Consider the following 16,208-nt stretch of genomic DNA (forward strand, 5'->3'; position numbering starts at 1 on the left):
GTAATTACAAACATTACTTTATTGACTCTCAAAACAAAACAAAAAACCAACCCCCAAAACAACCTTAGAGAACAGGAAATTGAGTACTGTGCCAACAACTTAGCTCTCTTCAGAAGCTGCTTCAGGGCCACAGGCTCTTTGTATAACAGGGCAAGGTCCCCCTTGGGGCATGGAGTTCAGCTGCTCTCACCATCACTGCTGATGATGCCCCGCATATGGGACCAGTCTGGAGGTGCTTGGCGTGGTCGCTCCTCTTCTGAGTCCAGGGTTCGTCGATAAAGCTCCCCTGGGGGGATTCCTTCCCCTGAAGGGTTCCAGGCATTACTTCTTCGTGATCGGCCTGGGAGGTGGGGAAAGAACATTAGTTATCTGACCCTGGCCTCTTCCTTTCCTGAAGAGGAAATTCCTTACCTGAACTGCTGATGATATTGGCAACATCCAAGGAAGCCACCTCAGCTGCCTCTTCTCGCTGCTCCTTCAGGGCCCGACACTTCTCCAAGGAAGGACTGCCTGGAGAGAAGTGGCTGGTGAGCCTCTCTTCCCCAGTGCCCAGGCCCTCCAGCAGCTCTCGGGCATACCAGTCTCACCCTTCATGCCCAGCGCTTCCAGCTCAGCCCTGAGGACACTCAGGCGCTCCTTGTGGGAGCGACAGGAGCCCAGCAGCTTCTTGTAGTTTCGATGGGCACCACAAGCCCGAATATAACGCTTTAGTCTCACCACAGCTGGATGGTCCTCTGCACGACGAGACCCAGCCTAAGAAGGAATGTGCGGCTCAAGGTCCAGCCTCTTCACCAGGAGGCCACCCACCTGGCATGCCCTCTCACCTTCTGGCTGGTGGGCTCTGGACTGGAATCTGATGAGGAAGAGGAACTTCGTGCCTTGCCTTTCTTGGAGCTCTTCTTGGAGGAGCGGTTCTTCCTCTCCTCTCCGGCGCTCTCTCCTGCCTGGCCGGCGCTCTCACCATCAGTGCCGTCTGGTGTGCGCGTCTTTGCAGTTCCTCCAGCAGTGGCCAGCTCCTGTGTGCTGCCTTCCCCGTCCTCACTGCTGGCACTCTGCCTTCTCCCACTCGCAGTCTGGGCCCTGTCCTTGCTCCTTTTCCTCGGGGAGCGCCCTCCTTCCTCCCCGCTGCTGTCCCCACTACTTCCCGCCCCCGGTCCCTTCTCGTCCTCACTGTCTCCCGAGCCTGCCGCTTTCTGCTTGGTGCTCACCCTCTGCCCGTTGCTGCCCCTCGGCCTGGGTCCCCGGTGCCCCCTCTTCTTGGCTAGGGTCTCCTCGTCGCTGTCTTCACTTTCCCTGTGGCGGTCAGCACCCGTGCCTCCCCCCTGCACAGCCTCTTCCTCGCCGCTCTCACTTTCTCCCCTGCCCTGCTTCTTCCTGGCTGCCGCTCGGCCCGGTGCTCGCTTGTTCTTGGCCCCAGCTTGCTTCTTAGCCCTCCCCTTCCGTGCCTTTTTGACAGCATCCTCTTCCTCGGTGTTCCCTCCCTTCCAGACCTTCCTTGCCCTGGCAGGACCCTCCCCTTCCTCCTCACTGCTCTCCTCTAATCCCATCTTGGCAACCCGGGCTGTTGGCTGCTCTTCATCTGTGCTCTCAACTGCTTCCTTTAAGGCTCTCCTGGAACATGACTTCTTGGTGGTGCTGTTCTTGGTTGGGGGTCCTGAGCAGTCTGGACTGGGTGGTGTAGAGCTGGAGTCTGGAACATGGGGACGGGGCTGGGATAGGTCCTCCTGTCCCTGCCAGTTGGGCGGGATGGGGTACTTCTAGCTCCGCTCGAGTTAGGAGTGGAGGAAAGCAGCAAGCAGCAGAGCTGGGGCTCCCTGGTTCCTGACTCGGTGCTTGCCCCCATCGACTGCCTGGCAATGCAGTACATGCACACTGCCTTCTGGAGAAACCAGGGGCGCAGACAAGAGGGGGGAGGCACTAACCTGACTCTGAACTGAAGCGGAACCTTTTTCTCTCGGGGTCACTGCAGGGAGCAGGAGACCTCTTCCCTCTGATAAAGTCTAGCTTTCCTTCCCTGGTGCCAGCATCCGCCTGTGGGTGCAGCATGAGGGCAAACCGAAGCAAGGCTGTGTCCTGTCCCAACCCCTCAGCAACAATCCCTGTCTCGCCTGGCCCAGGCGCACGCCCACACCTGCATCTGCAGCAGCTCTTCCTCTGCCAGCCACTTCCACGCCGGCTTCTCCTCGGGTTCAAGGTGATCCCGGCCCACGCGGTTCAAACGTCTGAGTCGCCCCGTGGAGTGCGTGACCGTGCCACACAGACACGTGCCAAGACAAGAGTCCCAGTCCACCCCAGACTCTAATACCCTACGCCCCCGAGGCCAGGGCAAGCTCGGAAGAAGCTGCGCGTGAGCTTATGCACCTCACCTCCCGGCGCCATTTTGCGCCTCCGCGGATTGGTGGCTCCCGCCTTTTTTTTCTTCCGGGCCGCCCTCAGTGCGCACGCGCAGGAAGGCGGCTCTGCGAGGGGCGGGGCCGCCGGCTCGGAGCTGGGACCGCGAACCTTGCCGGGTCTTGCTGCCCCTAGGCAGTTGGTGGCTCTCGAGGTTTCTGCTCTTCCTTAAGACTACTTTATTAAAAGTCTCATTAGGAGCCGACTCCCCCCGGAAAACTCCGGGTGTGACGTCACCGACCCCGCACCGCCCTGGAGTCAGGGTCGCCAAGTTCGGTCTCCGCTGTTGCGGAAGGCAGAAGGGGAAGGGGATCCTCGCCGACACTCTGAATTTCTGGCTCTTCTAGGACTCCAAATAAGTTTAGAACCAGTAACTGCGCCCCTCCGCGTCCGGCTCCTCTGTGACCTCAGCGAACCGCGATCCCCTGGAAGCCGCGTTCCTCTCAGGTCCTCCCCTGAAGGCGGGCGGCGGGAGACGCTCCCTGCGCGCGGGGCACGCCGGGAGTTGTAGTCCGCCTCGCGCGGCGTTGCCAAGTCTCCGGAAGTGGAAGTATAAGAGGCCGGGCCGACTTGGCTCTGGGTAGCGGGACCGTACTCTGGGGCGATATTCCCAGGCGGGTCATGAACGGACCAGCGGACGGCGAAGTGGACTACAAAAAGAAATACAGGAATCTGAAGCGGAAACTCAAGTTCCTCATTTACGTGAGTGCTGGTGTGGGGGAAGTTGTGGTGTGTGAGGCCTGGAGCCGAGAGGACCTCAGTTTACCCATGTGGGAAAGGGGGTGGGTAGGGGGAGATGATGTCTCCGGGTTCTGGGCCTTTTACGGATTGCTCCTAGCTCAGCACCCTCCCTGTCCGGTACAGGAACACGAGTGCTTCCAGGAGGAGCTCAGGAAGGCGCAGAGGAAATTGCTGAAGGTTTCCCGGGACAAGAGGTAAGGTTTGTTGAGGGACACGGGCGATGCTACACCTAGGGGATCCTCGTTCTCTCTCCATCCTGGAATAGGACCACAAGTGCATGCACTCCTAGGGGGATCCAGGGGGCCTTCTAGGAGGAACTAGATAGATGTCTAGCCAGAGAACATTGCTAAAATGAGAATAATCATTCTGTTTCCCGCTTCTCCCAGTTTCCTTCTAGATCGACTTCTGCAGTATGAGAACGTGGATGAAGATTCTTCCGGTGAGCAAAGTCATGCACATTTGCAGGAAGACATGAGATACTGGCACTTTAAACAGTTGTTCCTGGGGCCATCCATCCTCTTGGGATGTGGAAGCTGGTGCAGCCCTCCAGTAGTTCTTAAGCCTTGTTGCTGGCCTTCGCTGGCTGCCCCTGCCTTCCTTTCTGTCTCTCTCCCCTTGCTTCCCCACCCCCTCTTTTTTTCCTTTCTATTCTCTGTGTAGCCCTGGATTTCCTGGAATTCACTGTGTAGACCAAGCTGGCCTCAAACTCAGAAATCCACCTGCCTCTGCCTCCCAAGTACTGGGATTAAAGGCACATGCCACCATGCCCAGAGAGTCTTAAGTATTTATTTATCCACTGTGTCCCAGGCGCTGTGCTTGGCACAGGCTGGCAGAATGGAGGAAGCCCCTGGCCTTTTGTCATTTATATCCCTGTAATGTGTAATAAGTGAAAAAATAAACTAGAAAGGCGTGCTACCCCATGCCTGTAATCCCAGCACTCAAGAGGCAGAAGCATAAGGTCCATGAGTGAGGCCCAGTCTTTAAAAACAAACCTACAAGCCGGGCGGTGGTGGTGCACGCCTTTAATCCCAGCACTCAGAGTCAGAGGCAGGTGGATCTCTGTGAGTTCAAGGCCAGGCTGGTCTACAGAGCGAGATCTAGGACAGGCCCCAAAACTACACAGAGAAAATCAGTCTCGAAAAAACAAAAAATCAAAAACAAACAAACAAACAACCTACAAAGGAGGAAAAAAACTCCTGAAAGTTGTCCCCTAAGCGCACAACTCTTGCCCTGGCCTGTGGGTGTCCGCACAAACACACTAACAGTGCACACACACACACTAACAGTGATGGTAATAAAGTCACTGGAATTGTTTGAAAGAGACAAACTAGAGTTTTAAGTGATACTGAGAGTTTGATGAAATTTTAAACAGGATTAAATGGTAGTAATTATAGTATAACAGGGGTTGATATATCATTTCCTTTGCAAAGGGTCAATATTTTGGGTTTTGTAAAATATTATCTTTGAAGCAAACTGCATTGCTCATGTGAAAACAGCCATAGCCAGCATATTAATAATCAAGTGGCTGTGTTTTATTAGAGCATTATTTGTGAACATTACAGTTTGAATTTTATATAGTTTCATAGCCTTTATTTTTTTCACATTTTTTTGAAATGTGTTCTTCATTTGTACTTACTTGGTCCCAAACTCACAGTTCTTCCCCCTCAGCCTCTGCAGCACTGGGATTCCGTGCTTGTACCACCACACACAGCACCACCACGCCCCTGCAGCTTCCTTTGTTTTTTAAAAGACATTTATTTTTATGGGTATGGGTGTTTCGCCTGCATCTCCGTCTGTGTACAGTGTACATGCAGTCCCTCTGGAGGCCAGAAGAGGGCATTGGATCTCTTAAAAGGAGTTATAAATGCTTGTGGTCAGTGTGGGGAGTACTTGGAAGAGAAGCCAGTGCCCTTAACTACTGAGCCTTTCCTCCAGCCCCTCACCCAGCGTCTTTTGAGATAGTGTATTGAGCAAAGGCACTTGCTACTGAACCTGACTACTTGAGTCAATCCCCAGGCCCCACACTGTGGGAGAGAATGGCTCCCTTAGGCTGTTCTCTGTCTGCGTGTACCATGTACACACAAATAAGTAAGTGTAATTAAAAAAAAAGATAAATGAGTTCCAACCTGGCTATATAATGAGACCATGTTTCAAAAATGGGGAGTGTGTGGGGTGTGTGGAAAAGCAAGACGTGGTAGTACAAGCCTTTAATCCCAGCTCTCCTTGGGAGGTAGAGAAAGGAGGAGGACCAGAAGTTCAAGGCCAACCTCAGCTATATAATACCCATTTCTAAATAAGTAAAAATAAAAAGCTACAGATGCAAAAGCCACCTGGGCATGGTACCCTATACCTATAATCCCAGCACTGTGAGGATGAGGCAGGAGGATAGCTCCAAGTTTGCAAACTTGAGCTGCGAAGTAAGACTCTGCCTCAAAAAAACAAATAAATGAAAGCCAGTTGGGCAAAGTGGAACATGCTTGTATTTTTGCATTTAGGAGGCTGAGGCAGGAGAATCACCAATTTAGCAGCCAGCCTAGTCTACATACTGAGTTCCAGACCAACCGGGATTACAGAGATCCTGACTGAAAATAACAATGAGCCAAGTGTTAAAGTCATTCTAGCTGCTTGTAAATCACACAGAAGCATGCAGTGTCTGGACTGTGTAAGAATGAGAAAAGAGCCATTTTAAGGGGTTTTTAGGAACTGAAGCAACAGTTGACGTGGGAAGAAGGAGCTGGAGCTTTCTAGGTAAAAATGTGATGAGATTATTCCAGGTTGGTGTGCACAAAGAGACAGAAGCACAGGTTACTATTTTTCCAACTTAACTTTTTTTTTTCTCCCAAGACAGGGTTTCTCTGTGTAGTCCTTGTTGTCCTAGTACTCACTCTGTTTTTTGTTTTTTTTTTTGTTTTTTTTTTTGTTTTTTTGAGACAGGGTTTCTCTGTGTAGCTTTGCGCCTTTCCTGGGACTCACTTGGTAGCCCAGGCTGGCCTCGAACTCACAGAGATCCGCCTGGCTCTGCCTCCCGAGTGCTGGGATTAAAGGCGTGCGCCACCACCGCCCGGCAAATAATTTTTATTTACTTTTTTTTTTAAAGATTTATTTATTTATATGTGTACAGAAGAGGGCGCCAGATCTCATTACAGATGGTAGTGAGCCACCATGTGGTTGCTGGGAATTGAACCCAGGACCTCTGGAAGAACAGTCAGTACTCTTAACCACTGAGCCATCTCTCCAGCCCTGTCCTAGTACTCACTCTGTAGACAGGCTGGCCTCAAACTCAGAGATCCACCTGCCTCTGCCTCCCGAATGCTGGGATTAAAGGCGTGCGCCACCAGTGCCCAGCCCAGCTTAAATATTTTTTAACAAGTAACTTTAAATTGCAACCAAAGAGTTAAAGAAATGGCTCTGTAGTTTAGAGCCACCTGCTGCTCTTGGAAAAGACCTAGGTTCGGTTCCTAGCACCTACATGGCAGCTCACAACTACCTCACTCTATTCCGGGGGGTTGAATGCCTTCTTCTGACTCCCTCAGGCTTGGGCATGAGCATGGTGCACACACATACACTCACACACAAACACCTAAATAAAGAAGTACTATATTAGGGAAACAATAGCAGGAAGATCTCCCTGAGTTTGAGGCCAGCCAGGGATACACATATATTGAGACTGTGTCTCAAATATAAAACAAGGATTTGAGTGATACAATGATTGCTAAGTGAAAGGCAAGCCTTCTAGGAAGAACACTGAGCTAGGAAATAGATCTCCTTTTGGAAGAATGAGGGCCTGCTGCTGTGAAGAGTGCTTCACATGATTGCAGTTCTGAGGTAAAGCAATTAGCCAGAGTGCAGGAGGCCCTGGGGCGAGTCCTTTAGTCTTCCTTAAGGTGGACTGAAGACAGGTAGGAGACGCTGCTAAAGCCTGTGGACGGAGTTGTTCATTGGGTTGGACAGTAGTTGGGAGACAGTGCTGAGGTGGCTGAGCAGGTGATTTTGACATGTTGGTGGCCTGAACTTGTGGCAGTTGAGATCTTGAGGAGAGGAAGAAAACAGAGTTTTAAGGTGTGCTTTAGTGGGTCCCTGAATGAGGAAAATGGAGCAGAAGCTGAAAGTTACTTAGAGGCACATTAAAGAGTGGCCCAAGATGGTCAAAGAATCACAGACCTGAGCTCAGGTTCCGTACATACCTTCTGAGCTTGGTGAGGCCATCTGGAAAGCAGATGTGATGTGCTTAAAAAGACCAGGAGTACGTATAGGAGCCTAGCATATGGCATGTGTTGGCACATGTGCCATGGGCATCGGTACCTAAGTAGGAAGTAGGTGTGAGAACCAAAGGACTCCCCAGAATCACATGCTTGCATGTGCGCCAACTGGGAAGGCTCCTTCCCTCACACCCTTCTGGAGTGTTGAGCTTACAGTCTCTGAGGTGGACTGGGAGACTCTACCACCCCACTGACCAGCCCTCCCCACAGATTCAGATGCCACTGCATCTTCAGACAACAGTGAGACAGAGGGGACGCCCAAGTTGTCTGACACACCAGCCCCCAAGAGGTAAGAAGGAGCCATCATTTTCCAGGGCAGGGCAGGGGTGGGAGATCTGGGCTTTCCAACTGCCTCTGACCCCTCTCCCTATCCCTTCTCTAGGAAGAGAAGCCCTCCAATGGGGGGTACCCCATCCCCTTCCAGCCTCTCCTTGCCTCCTTCAACAGGATTTCCCCTGCAGACCTCTGGAGCTCCCTCCCCGTATCTGAGCTCGGTGAGTTGGGATCAAGACCAGGAAGTAGTGCGCTCCCATGCCGGGAATACAGTGGGCGTCATTGGGGCAAAGGGGCCAGGTCTCAGAGCGAGGCTTCCCAACCCAGAACGTGTCCACATGTGGCAGCAAGTGACCTTTGGAGGGTGTGAGTCAGGCTGCCTGCTTCTCCTGTGCAGGACTGGGGCAGGCCGGACAGTCCTGCTGCTGTCCCTCCCCGTCCGTTCGTCCGTCCGTTCGCGGGAGCCCTGGGAGCCACACTCATCAGCATCTCTTTTGTTTTTCCATTCTCCTGTGTGCATTTCTTCCCTTCGTCCCTCGCCTTTACCTGCTCCATTTCCCATCTCCATCTTCCTACTCCCACCTGCAGCTGGCTTCTCCCCCTTACCCCCCATTCCCTTCTGACTACCTGGCCCTGCAGCTGCCTGAGCCCAGCCCCCTGAGGCCCAAGCTGGAGAAACGGCCCCGCCTACCCCGGAAACTCAAGGTACCCTGATGTGGGGACTATAGGGAGGGGCCACAAAGGCAGGACATCCATCTAAAGGAAGCTTAAGACGAGGCCTGCACAGAGACTGGGTGTTTTGTTCTGTTTGAGAAAGGGCCCGTCGTAGCACAAGCTAGTAGGATGACCTTGAACTCTTGGTTCTCCTGCCTCCACTCTCCAAGGGCCAGGATTACAGGCGCGTGCCCACCACATCTGCTCTACGCAGTGCTGAGGGTTGGGGCCAGGGCTTCGTGCGTGTTGTCGGGCAAGCGCCCTACCAGCTGGGCTGCATCCCCAGCTAATACCACAGTTGGAAGGATTGGTTTGAAATGCGAAGACTCAGCCCAAGGCTGGGCACGAAGGTCACTGGCAGTGGCAGAATCAGGCTTGGAAGGCTTCCCAAGTTAGGCTGCTTGAGGTCACGTCTCACAACCTGGCTCTACAACCAGGCCCTGCAGTGTGGCTGGAGTGAAGCGTGTTTGTGCAGGTCCTGGGTACTATTGGGGCTGGGACCGTGGTGTGGAGTCAAGGCTCCCCAGTTCAGAACAGTGTGACTTCGAGAAAGTATCCTAGACTAAAAGTGATCAGACCAGGTAAAACCAACAAGTGTTCATGGAACACCTCCTGTGTTGAGAACCTATCTGGAGTGCTGCAGCTTATAACAAACAGGCGGCTAAACCCTTGTACAGAGCTCCTGTTCTAGCAAGATTGGCAGAAGATAAATCAGATGGATTGACCCTAGGAGAGAAAAGGAAGAGAGTGATGGAATTTTTTGGGGGGGGGGGGGTTTGGTTTGTATTTTTATAGACAAGGTTTCTCTGTAGCTTTGGTGCCTGCCTTGGATCTTGCTCTGTAGACCAGGCTGCCTCGAACTCACAGAGATCTGCCTGCCTCTGCCTCTGCCTCCCGAGTGCTGGGATTAAAGGTGTGCGCCACCACTGCCCGGCAGGAGTGATGGAATTTTTTGAAGTGGATAATCTAGGGTGCTATTAACTGGATACAGGAAGCAAGCCATGAGGTGTTTGGGAAAGAGTTTCAGTCTAGTAGCATGCTTGTTGAAAGACAAGGAGGAACAGAGCATGCTGGCTGCCCTTTATCCTTGTCACTGAGGGAAGCACATAGGGCTCTAAGGTGCAAGAGACTAGGGCTTATACCGGAATGGAGTGAGAGCCACTTGGGCAAGGTGAGCAGGGCAGGGTCTAGTTCAACTTGTATTTTAGACACATGGGCAGCATGACTGTGTGGACAGGCCTGGGTAGAGGGGCTGGAGGAGTCAGGATGGTGGGAAGGAAGTGACTACAGGAACCCAGGAGAGAGCCCCAGGGATCCATGTCTAAGATGGGCTGCAGCGTCTCCTGAGAGACGCAGTTTGGCTGTGAGAGGGAGGAGGAAACCCAGAAAGATTCCAGGCCTGTTCCCCGAGTTGTGAAGAAGTGGATGGGAGGAGCTGATTTTAGAAGAGAGATGAGAAGTGGCCTTGGACTTGTTAAGAGGGCATCTGGAAGTGCTAACTAGACAGTGGCCTGTGTGAGCTGAGGCTTCGTAGGGCTGCACAGCTGGAGAGGGAAGAAGGCTGAACATGAAGCCCCAGGAGTGATGAGAAGTGAGCCAAAGTTGGAAGAAGATGGGAATGACCGTCAGCTGGGAAGCCAGGTTGAGTAGGCCCGGCTGATAGCTCTGGGCGCTCTCACACCACAAGCAGAGTCAGAGAGTGTGCTTATGTAGCGGAGAGTGTGAATTCTGCTGGCGTAGTGGCGCACGCCTTTAATCCCAACTCTTGGGAGGCAGAGGACTACGAGTCTGAGGCTATCCTAGTCTACATAGTAAATTCTAGGACAGCCAAGGCTATATCCTCAAAGAAAGAGGGGATGGGGAGGGAGAGAAAAAAATAAATAAAAGGGTGAATGAATGAATGAATTCCAGGGATTAGAGAAATGACCCAGTGGTTAAGATTGTTTGCTGCTCTTCAGGGGGCCCAAGTTCAGTAGCTCACATCAAACAGCTCACAGCCTCCTGTACTCAGCTCCTGGGGATTAATCATGAACTCTGGGGACGAGGCATGTGGCTCAGTAGTAGTTCTTGCCTGGCATTTTCAAGGCCCTAAGTTTGACCCTAGCACTAGGGAAGCAGTAGAACTCATGGGTCTCCCTGAGAGATTTTGCTTCTAGCCTTCAGGACAGGTAGGAGGTTCGGCATGTTTAGGCGTGGTGACTGGGTTCGTAGGGAGAGACTAGAGTCAACTGCTTTAGGTGGGGCATGGGGGGGATCAGGGAAGGGCTAATGTCGGAGCACAGGGTCCGTAAGATCAGGCTGGTCCCAGCTGAGGTGGCAGTGGGAGGGGAAAGAGGAACAATGTGAGGGAGGTTCACATATGACAGGGATGGCAGGTGACACTGACTTAGTCAGAAGGCACCCGTCACTGCAGGGCCTGAGTCCAGGTGTCACGGTGGGAAATACAGGAGGTGACAAGTGTGAACAGAGGGGAGATACTGAAGGCCAAGACAAACACAAATGCTGGAGCTTTAGCCTCAGCTGGGTGTGAATCCCCGCTCTTTCCCATACTCACCATGTGACCTTGGGCCTGTCACTGAACTCTGTCTCAGTCTTGGAGGGCATGAGAGGCTAAAATGAGTGAGGGATGGAGAACATTGCCTAGCCAGTGCCTGGGCCCTGGCAACTTATAGAGCCACATTGACTGGTTTTGGTCATACTGAGGAAATCCTGGTTACGGCAGTTCCTAGTGAGCAGGGTGGTGATGCAGGGGGAGCCAGCAGAGGCCTGGTCCTCATGGAGCTGCCCTCCTTAGTCATGTGCGCATGCATCTGCTTCTCCGTGCACATGGGAGTTGTCTCGGTTACCTTTCTATTGCTGTGACACCATGACCAAGGCAACCTCTAGTGTTTATTTGGAGCTTATCATTTGAGAGGGTTAGCGTCCATGAGGCAGAGGTGGGGAGGATGAGAGCATCTGAGCTGAGAAGAGTGAAGGCTTTTGGAAAGTCAAAGCCCACCCCAGTGACACACCTCCTCCAACAAGGCCGACTTCTTAAATCTAGTTCGACCAGCTGGGGACCAAGTATTCAAGCATAAGAGCCTATGGGGGTGGGCATGCTCATTCAGACCAGCACACGGGTCCTGGTTCTTCCCAGAGCTGGTCCTCCTGTCTGCCGTCCATGTTTCCTGAGGCTCTGCCTACCCTCGCACCCTCACATCACCGCACAAGCAGAGGTAAAGGTGGGACTCCTTGAGAAGCAGAGAACAGGCCACAGGGCCAGGCATAGGAGCGACCAGCAGGCCATGGTGGAGACCACACGTAGATGCTGTTTGCTGCCCCAGTCCTGGGGCACCTTGAGTGCTGCCCAGTGAGGACCAGCATTGGATTCCTTTAGCTTCCGTTTCCACACATCAGTTCCTTCTTCTGGTATGTGGCCCACCTCTTTTCCAGGATAGTCCTATGAAGTAGAGATTATTGGTAGAGTTACCTGGGCCATAGTAGGTGTTCAGTTTGTGCCCATACATGAGCTGTCATGGTACCCAGAGAGCAGTCTGAGGGAGGATGTGTGAGGCCCTGGCAGAGCAGAGGCCATGTGTCAGCTCAGAGGACAAAGCATGGCCTTGCCGCCTGGAGCGGGGCTGCCCTGTTAGGCACATCGCACTGACCACCCTGAAGGCAGCCAGGCCCAGACCCTCAGGCAGAGGGTGACATGCTCAGGTTTGTTCTAGAGTGACCACTCTGGCCGCAGTGTGGAGGAGGAGCTGGAGCTGGGAGAGGCTGAAGGCAGGGAGTCCAGTTAGGAGGCTGGTACCTAGACCAGGTGAGCTGAGACCAGGGCCTAGCCCAGGCTGGTGGCTGCTGGGGTCCCAAGGAGGGGCTCGTCCACAATGCCACAGAAGCTGGGGACCAAAGCTACTGCTTAGGCTTCTGGCTCAGATAGCCTGTGATGCCTGCCCTTCATGAACTAGTGAATCCCACAGGAGGAGGAGGGAGAGCCCACCAGTGGTGGCAGGTGATACCCAAGGTGCCCAGAGGCAAGAGGAAGGTACTCTGAGCTAGTCCTGAATGTGGCTTTAACAGCTGGCACAGAGCAACCAGGGTGCCTTGCTAGCGAGGGAAGAGCCCAACTTTTCTGTCAGGTTCCCTGTCAGCCTCCCCTCCCCCCATCCCCATCATGCCTCCATCACTGCCCCTCACCCCAGGCCCTTCATGGCTGGAGACTGAGGGGCTGCGGTGGGGCTTCCCCACCCCTTGAACTGCCTTCCAGTGGGCGTTGTGCCAGTGCAACTGACAAGCCCTCCTTGTGTTTCTCCCCCACTGCAGATGGCTGTAGGACCCCCTGACTGCCCTGTGGGTGGGCCACTGGCCTTCCCTGCCAGGGGTTCTGGGGCCAGTGTCGGGGCAGCCCTGACCCCCCTGCCTCCTCCCAAGATGCCCCCACACACGATCCTGAGCACCGTCCCTCAGCAGATGTTCAGCGATACAGGCAGCGGGGATGATGCCCTGGACGGAGACGATGACCTGGTGATCGACATCCCAGAGTAGCCACCCAGTGCTACCAGCCAGGCCTACGCAGTGTTCCTCCCATGCCAGCACACTGGAGCCCACTTCCTCAAGAGATGTTTATTGATGCCCAGTTGCCATGCTTCGGCCACTGACACAATCAGAAAAGGCGTAAACATGCACAAATGTCCCCGAGGAAGGTGGCAGGGGCCTGCCCTCACATCCCAGCCCCATCCAGGGGACAGTTATTTAAATGAGTGGCCGAGAGGATCTGCCACACCTTAGGGAGGCAGAGACCCTATGGAGGCCATTCCTTTAGAAGAGCAGCTGAGCAGGGCTGGGACTTTTTAACGAAGGCTCTGTATTAAAGGGTTGGCTCTTTCTTTCCTTGTCCTTCCTCTTTTGGAAATGTCCTCCTCTAATCTCCCCTAATCCGACCTCCTCCCTGTGGAGCAGGGGGCCGGGCAGCCTGGAGAGGCCAAGAGAGGAGTAGCAGGGTGGGTAGGGGCGCTGGCAGGAGACTCCCACATGGTCCTGTGCATGGGGTGGTTGCATATTTGCAGGTACAGCAAGTCAGGCAGGAGAAAGTTTGCATATGTGAATAAAGCTCTCCACAGTCCCTCACAAGAAGACAGACCCACGTCACAGACTCACAAAAATAAGACAGGTAGTGTGGGGCAGGGGGCATCCCACCCCATGTAAACGTGCAACACACTCGTGCGAAGGTTGGGTACTGGACCCGGCCCAAAGGGCCTGTGCTGGGCAGCTGCTGTCCACTCAGGCCAGAGGGAAAGGCCCGGGCAGCTCGCTGGTCAAGGTGTGCCAGCGTTCCAGGGCTGTGTCCGGCTGATGGAGACAGTCACTCCAGTGCTTCTGCGCCTCTCCCCGGGCGCCTGGCCCCAGAGACACACCACCTGAAGAACACCCAAGTCAGGCAGAGCCAATCGGTGCCCATTCTCCTGCCTCACGTCCCTCCCTGCACCTGGTGGGCCCCTCCACTCACCTATGAAGTCATTGGATTTGCCAATGTCGTAGTCCCAGACTGTGACTTCCAGGGTCTTGGTTGCCAGAGTGGAGAGTTCCATCTCATAGAAGAATTCCTGAGAACAAGGCAGGCGGTGCCTTGTCAGGCCTTCTAACCACATGGCTGTCCCCAGCCCATCTTTATTTCTGCTCCCTGTCGTGTTTACCTCATTAAATTCTGGGTTTAATGTCTTCTTCTTTACACATGTTTTATGCTTGGATTTCTTGTCCACGTCTGGTCTCAAGTACCTATGGAGGGAGGGGAGCCGTGAAGTTAGGGACAGGCTAAGCCCGGGAGCAGTTAGGCTGGGGTCAGGCTTGGGTAAGGGCTCACGTCTTCACATAAGGGTCAGAGTAGCCGTTAACATCCATGGCAGCCAGGTGTGCACAGCGAACAATGCCCACCAGCAGCCCATGCCGCCTAGAGCTGTAGCTGAGGCTCAGCAGGATGCGCCCACGCTCTTCCAGCAGCCCAGGTCCCTGCTCGGCCTGCTCTAGCTGCCAGAAAAGGATGCAGGGGTCAGAGGTCGGTCTAGGGCCTCTCCCACCCAGACAGAGTTCTCAGGATGTGCCTCACCTCCTTCAGGTAACAGGAAATGCCCCTCAGCGCTGCAGACATCGAAGAGGGTGAAGGAAGCTGAGGGGCGAAGAAAAGGTTCTGGCAAGCCGACCTCTCCAGATCCCTCCCCCCATACCCATTCGCCCCACACGGACCGGGACCTGGCGCTCAAGGCAGATGTTAAAATGCTTCTTCTGTGAAGGCTTGAGGCGGCGAAGGGGCACGCGGATCTCCCCGATAAACTCATTGTGGCTCAGCTTGTCCTCGTCACAGACAGAGATCCTGGCAGGGAACTGCAGGGTCAGGGCCCCTGGGTATCTGAACCCCACTCCGGGAGGGAGAAAAAGGTCCTCGGACCAGTCCCAGCTCTGCCCTAAATTTGCCACCTCATCTGTAAAGTGGGTGGAAGCTTGAGAAGGGCTATTGGATCTGCCCTGTGGCCATCAGGAATTACCCAGCTGCACAGGAAGCCCCCACAGCTCTGTAACTCCATTCCCCACCTGGGGACAGTGCCAGCTGAACCCCACAGGGCGGGCTGGGTGGGTGGGTGTGGCCACAGACACAGTGGTAGTCCCCAGTGGGTGTTTAGCTGCTTTACACAGCCAAGGACTCCGGATTGACGTGGGTGCCCCGTTCTTTCCTGCTGGAGCAGGGAGCCAGCCTGTCCAGACGCAGCAGTACAGGGTTAAGGGGTGAGTAGCTATGGTGTGAAGGTGTGCTGAAATTCCAGCCCTGCCTATGACCTGTGTGACTTTGGGCAAGTCACCTAACTGTCCATCTGCAAAGTGAGAGCGTGCCCACCTTCTAAATCCCTCAGGAGGTAAAGCAAAGAAACAGGCTATGGCGGCACACTGTGAGCCTCGCTTAGCTAAGAAGGCCGAGTGAGGCAGAAGGATCTGAGTTCAAGGCTGGCCTGGGCTGCCCCTGTCAAAACAAAAACTGCCCTCTGCAACCCTGAGTCTTCCTTGTCTACCCTGAGGAACATGAGGCCACTTTGCTGCTTCTGCCTTGGTCTCCCACCTCTGACACCAAGGTGAGCTCTGTAGAACAGCTCTGATAACCATGCTTCTCCTGTGATAAGAAACCTTCTGTGGCTCCCCATTGCCCAAGAATAAGGGACGAGGTCTCTCCGGACCTGAACTCAGTGGCCGCTTTCCTCTTTGGGGTACTTCTCACACTTAGGGTGACGGGGCAGGTCCCCTGACTGGAAGACGTTTCTCCTCGGAGAATACAGGTAGACATGGAACAGGATGGGCAGCCTGAGGTGTGTAGGTGCAACTGAAGCCAACGGCCCTGAGGAGGGGTCTTGGAGAGCAGAGAAACCTTTCCAGAGGCAGGTTTGGGGCTGAGCCTCCGATCAAAGATTGAGGTGGGCAGAGGAAGCCAGGAGCACATTCGGCACCCCTGACAAGGCCTTCAGCTGCCAAACCCATAGTCCTCTGCTAGAAGACCAGAGGGAACGTTTGGCCCTGCGGCTGAGGGGGCCGGGCAGCCACTGACTGTTGTGGAGTGCTGCTAAACAGGTGTAATGGGGCACAGGGAGAAGGACCAGTGACAGCCATCCCAGAGGTGCTGGGCTGGAGGGAAAGCCCTCACCTGAGCACCTTGTGAGTGATGTCATCATCCGTGATCCCGCTGTACGTCAGCTCCTCGTTCCACACAGGGTTCAGTGTGTTCCTCTGAGTCTTAGTTTTTAGCTTATTGGCCTGGGGCATGGGGACAAAGGGCTCTGATGCATGGACCCTGGGGCCCCAAAGGCTGAA

At 54.1% G+C, this 16,208-nt stretch overlaps 3 protein-coding genes across 13 annotated transcripts in view; 1 reads left to right on the forward strand and 2 right to left on the reverse strand.

The window, feature by feature from the left end:
• On the reverse strand, nucleotides 1-3,014 carry Hirip3 (HIRA interacting protein 3). Its single transcript, XM_028885520.2, has 9 exons — nucleotides 2,987-3,014; nucleotides 2,808-2,927; nucleotides 2,410-2,643; nucleotides 2,132-2,352; nucleotides 1,923-2,031; nucleotides 825-1,690; nucleotides 588-753; nucleotides 412-510; nucleotides 1-340 (listed from the first exon to the last, which is right to left on the reverse strand). The coding sequence occupies exons 1-9, from the start codon at nucleotides 3,012-3,014 to the stop codon at nucleotides 177-179; spliced, it is 2,007 nt and encodes a 668-aa protein (XP_028741353.2). The 3' UTR covers nucleotides 1-176.
• On the forward strand, nucleotides 2,317-13,245 carry Ino80e (INO80 complex subunit E). 4 transcript variants are annotated; one of them, XM_028885526.2, is made up of 7 exons: nucleotides 2,317-3,093; nucleotides 3,256-3,326; nucleotides 3,519-3,571; nucleotides 7,602-7,680; nucleotides 7,774-7,885; nucleotides 8,253-8,369; nucleotides 12,684-13,245. In XM_028885526.2, the coding sequence occupies exons 1-7, from the start codon at nucleotides 3,013-3,015 to the stop codon at nucleotides 12,903-12,905; spliced, it is 735 nt and encodes a 244-aa protein (XP_028741359.1). In that variant the 5' UTR covers nucleotides 2,317-3,012; the 3' UTR covers nucleotides 12,906-13,245. The 4 variants fall into 4 exon arrangements, with proteins under 4 accessions (XP_028741359.1, XP_028741360.1, XP_028741362.1 ...); XM_028885527.2 differs by having other exon boundaries at nucleotides 8,304-8,369; XM_028885529.2 differs by lacking the exon at nucleotides 12,684-13,245 and adding an exon at nucleotides 12,089-12,674.
• Doc2a (double C2 domain alpha) overlaps nucleotides 12,969-16,208 on the reverse strand; it is a 5,437-nt gene continuing 2,197 nt past the window's right edge. For 4 of the 8 annotated variants that reach the window (XM_037210523.1, XM_037210512.1, XM_037210507.1 and 1 more), the window contains exons 5-9: nucleotides 16,042-16,151; nucleotides 14,601-14,727; nucleotides 14,464-14,523; nucleotides 14,221-14,384; nucleotides 12,969-14,135 (exon numbers count right to left, since the gene is read on the reverse strand). In XM_037210523.1, the coding sequence (XP_037066418.1) occupies nucleotides 13,676-14,135; nucleotides 14,221-14,384; nucleotides 14,464-14,523; nucleotides 14,601-14,727; nucleotides 16,042-16,151 (921 nt within the window). In that variant the 3' untranslated portion in view covers nucleotides 12,969-13,675. The remainder of the gene's footprint in view (nucleotides 14,136-14,220; nucleotides 14,385-14,463; nucleotides 14,524-14,600; nucleotides 14,728-16,041; nucleotides 16,152-16,208) is intronic. The other 4 variants (XM_028885516.2, XM_028885512.2, XM_037210526.1 and 1 more) reach the window with 3 other exon arrangements.

This window comes from Peromyscus leucopus, chromosome 1 (genome assembly GCF_004664715.2).
Source record: "Peromyscus leucopus breed LL Stock chromosome 1, UCI_PerLeu_2.1, whole genome shotgun sequence".
NCBI lineage: Eukaryota > Metazoa > Chordata > Mammalia > Rodentia > Cricetidae > Peromyscus > Peromyscus leucopus.

Excerpts from the sequence above, each read along its gene's own strand:
- Ino80e (XM_028885526.2), top strand. The coding sequence starts at position 3,013 with ATGAACGGACCAGCGGACGGCGAAGTGGACTACAAAAAGAAATACAGG. Across the intron at positions 7,681-7,773 it reads GACACACCAGCCCCCAAGAG|GAAGAGAAGCCCTCCAATGG; the intron begins GTAAGAAGGAGC and ends TCCCTTCTCTAG. Across the intron at positions 7,886-8,252 it reads CCTCCCCGTATCTGAGCTCG|CTGGCTTCTCCCCCTTACCC; the intron begins GTGAGTTGGGAT and ends TCCCACCTGCAG.
- Hirip3 (XM_028885520.2), bottom strand. The coding sequence starts at position 3,014 with ATGACCCGCCTGGGAATATCGCCCCAGA. Across the intron at positions 2,928-2,986 it reads CCTGGGAATATCGCCCCAGA|ACTTGGCAACGCCGCGCGAG; the intron begins GTACGGTCCCGC and ends CCACTTCCGGAG. Across the intron at positions 511-587 it reads GGAAGCGCTGGGCATGAAGG|GCAGTCCTTCCTTGGAGAAG; the intron begins GTGAGACTGGTA and ends ACTTCTCTCCAG.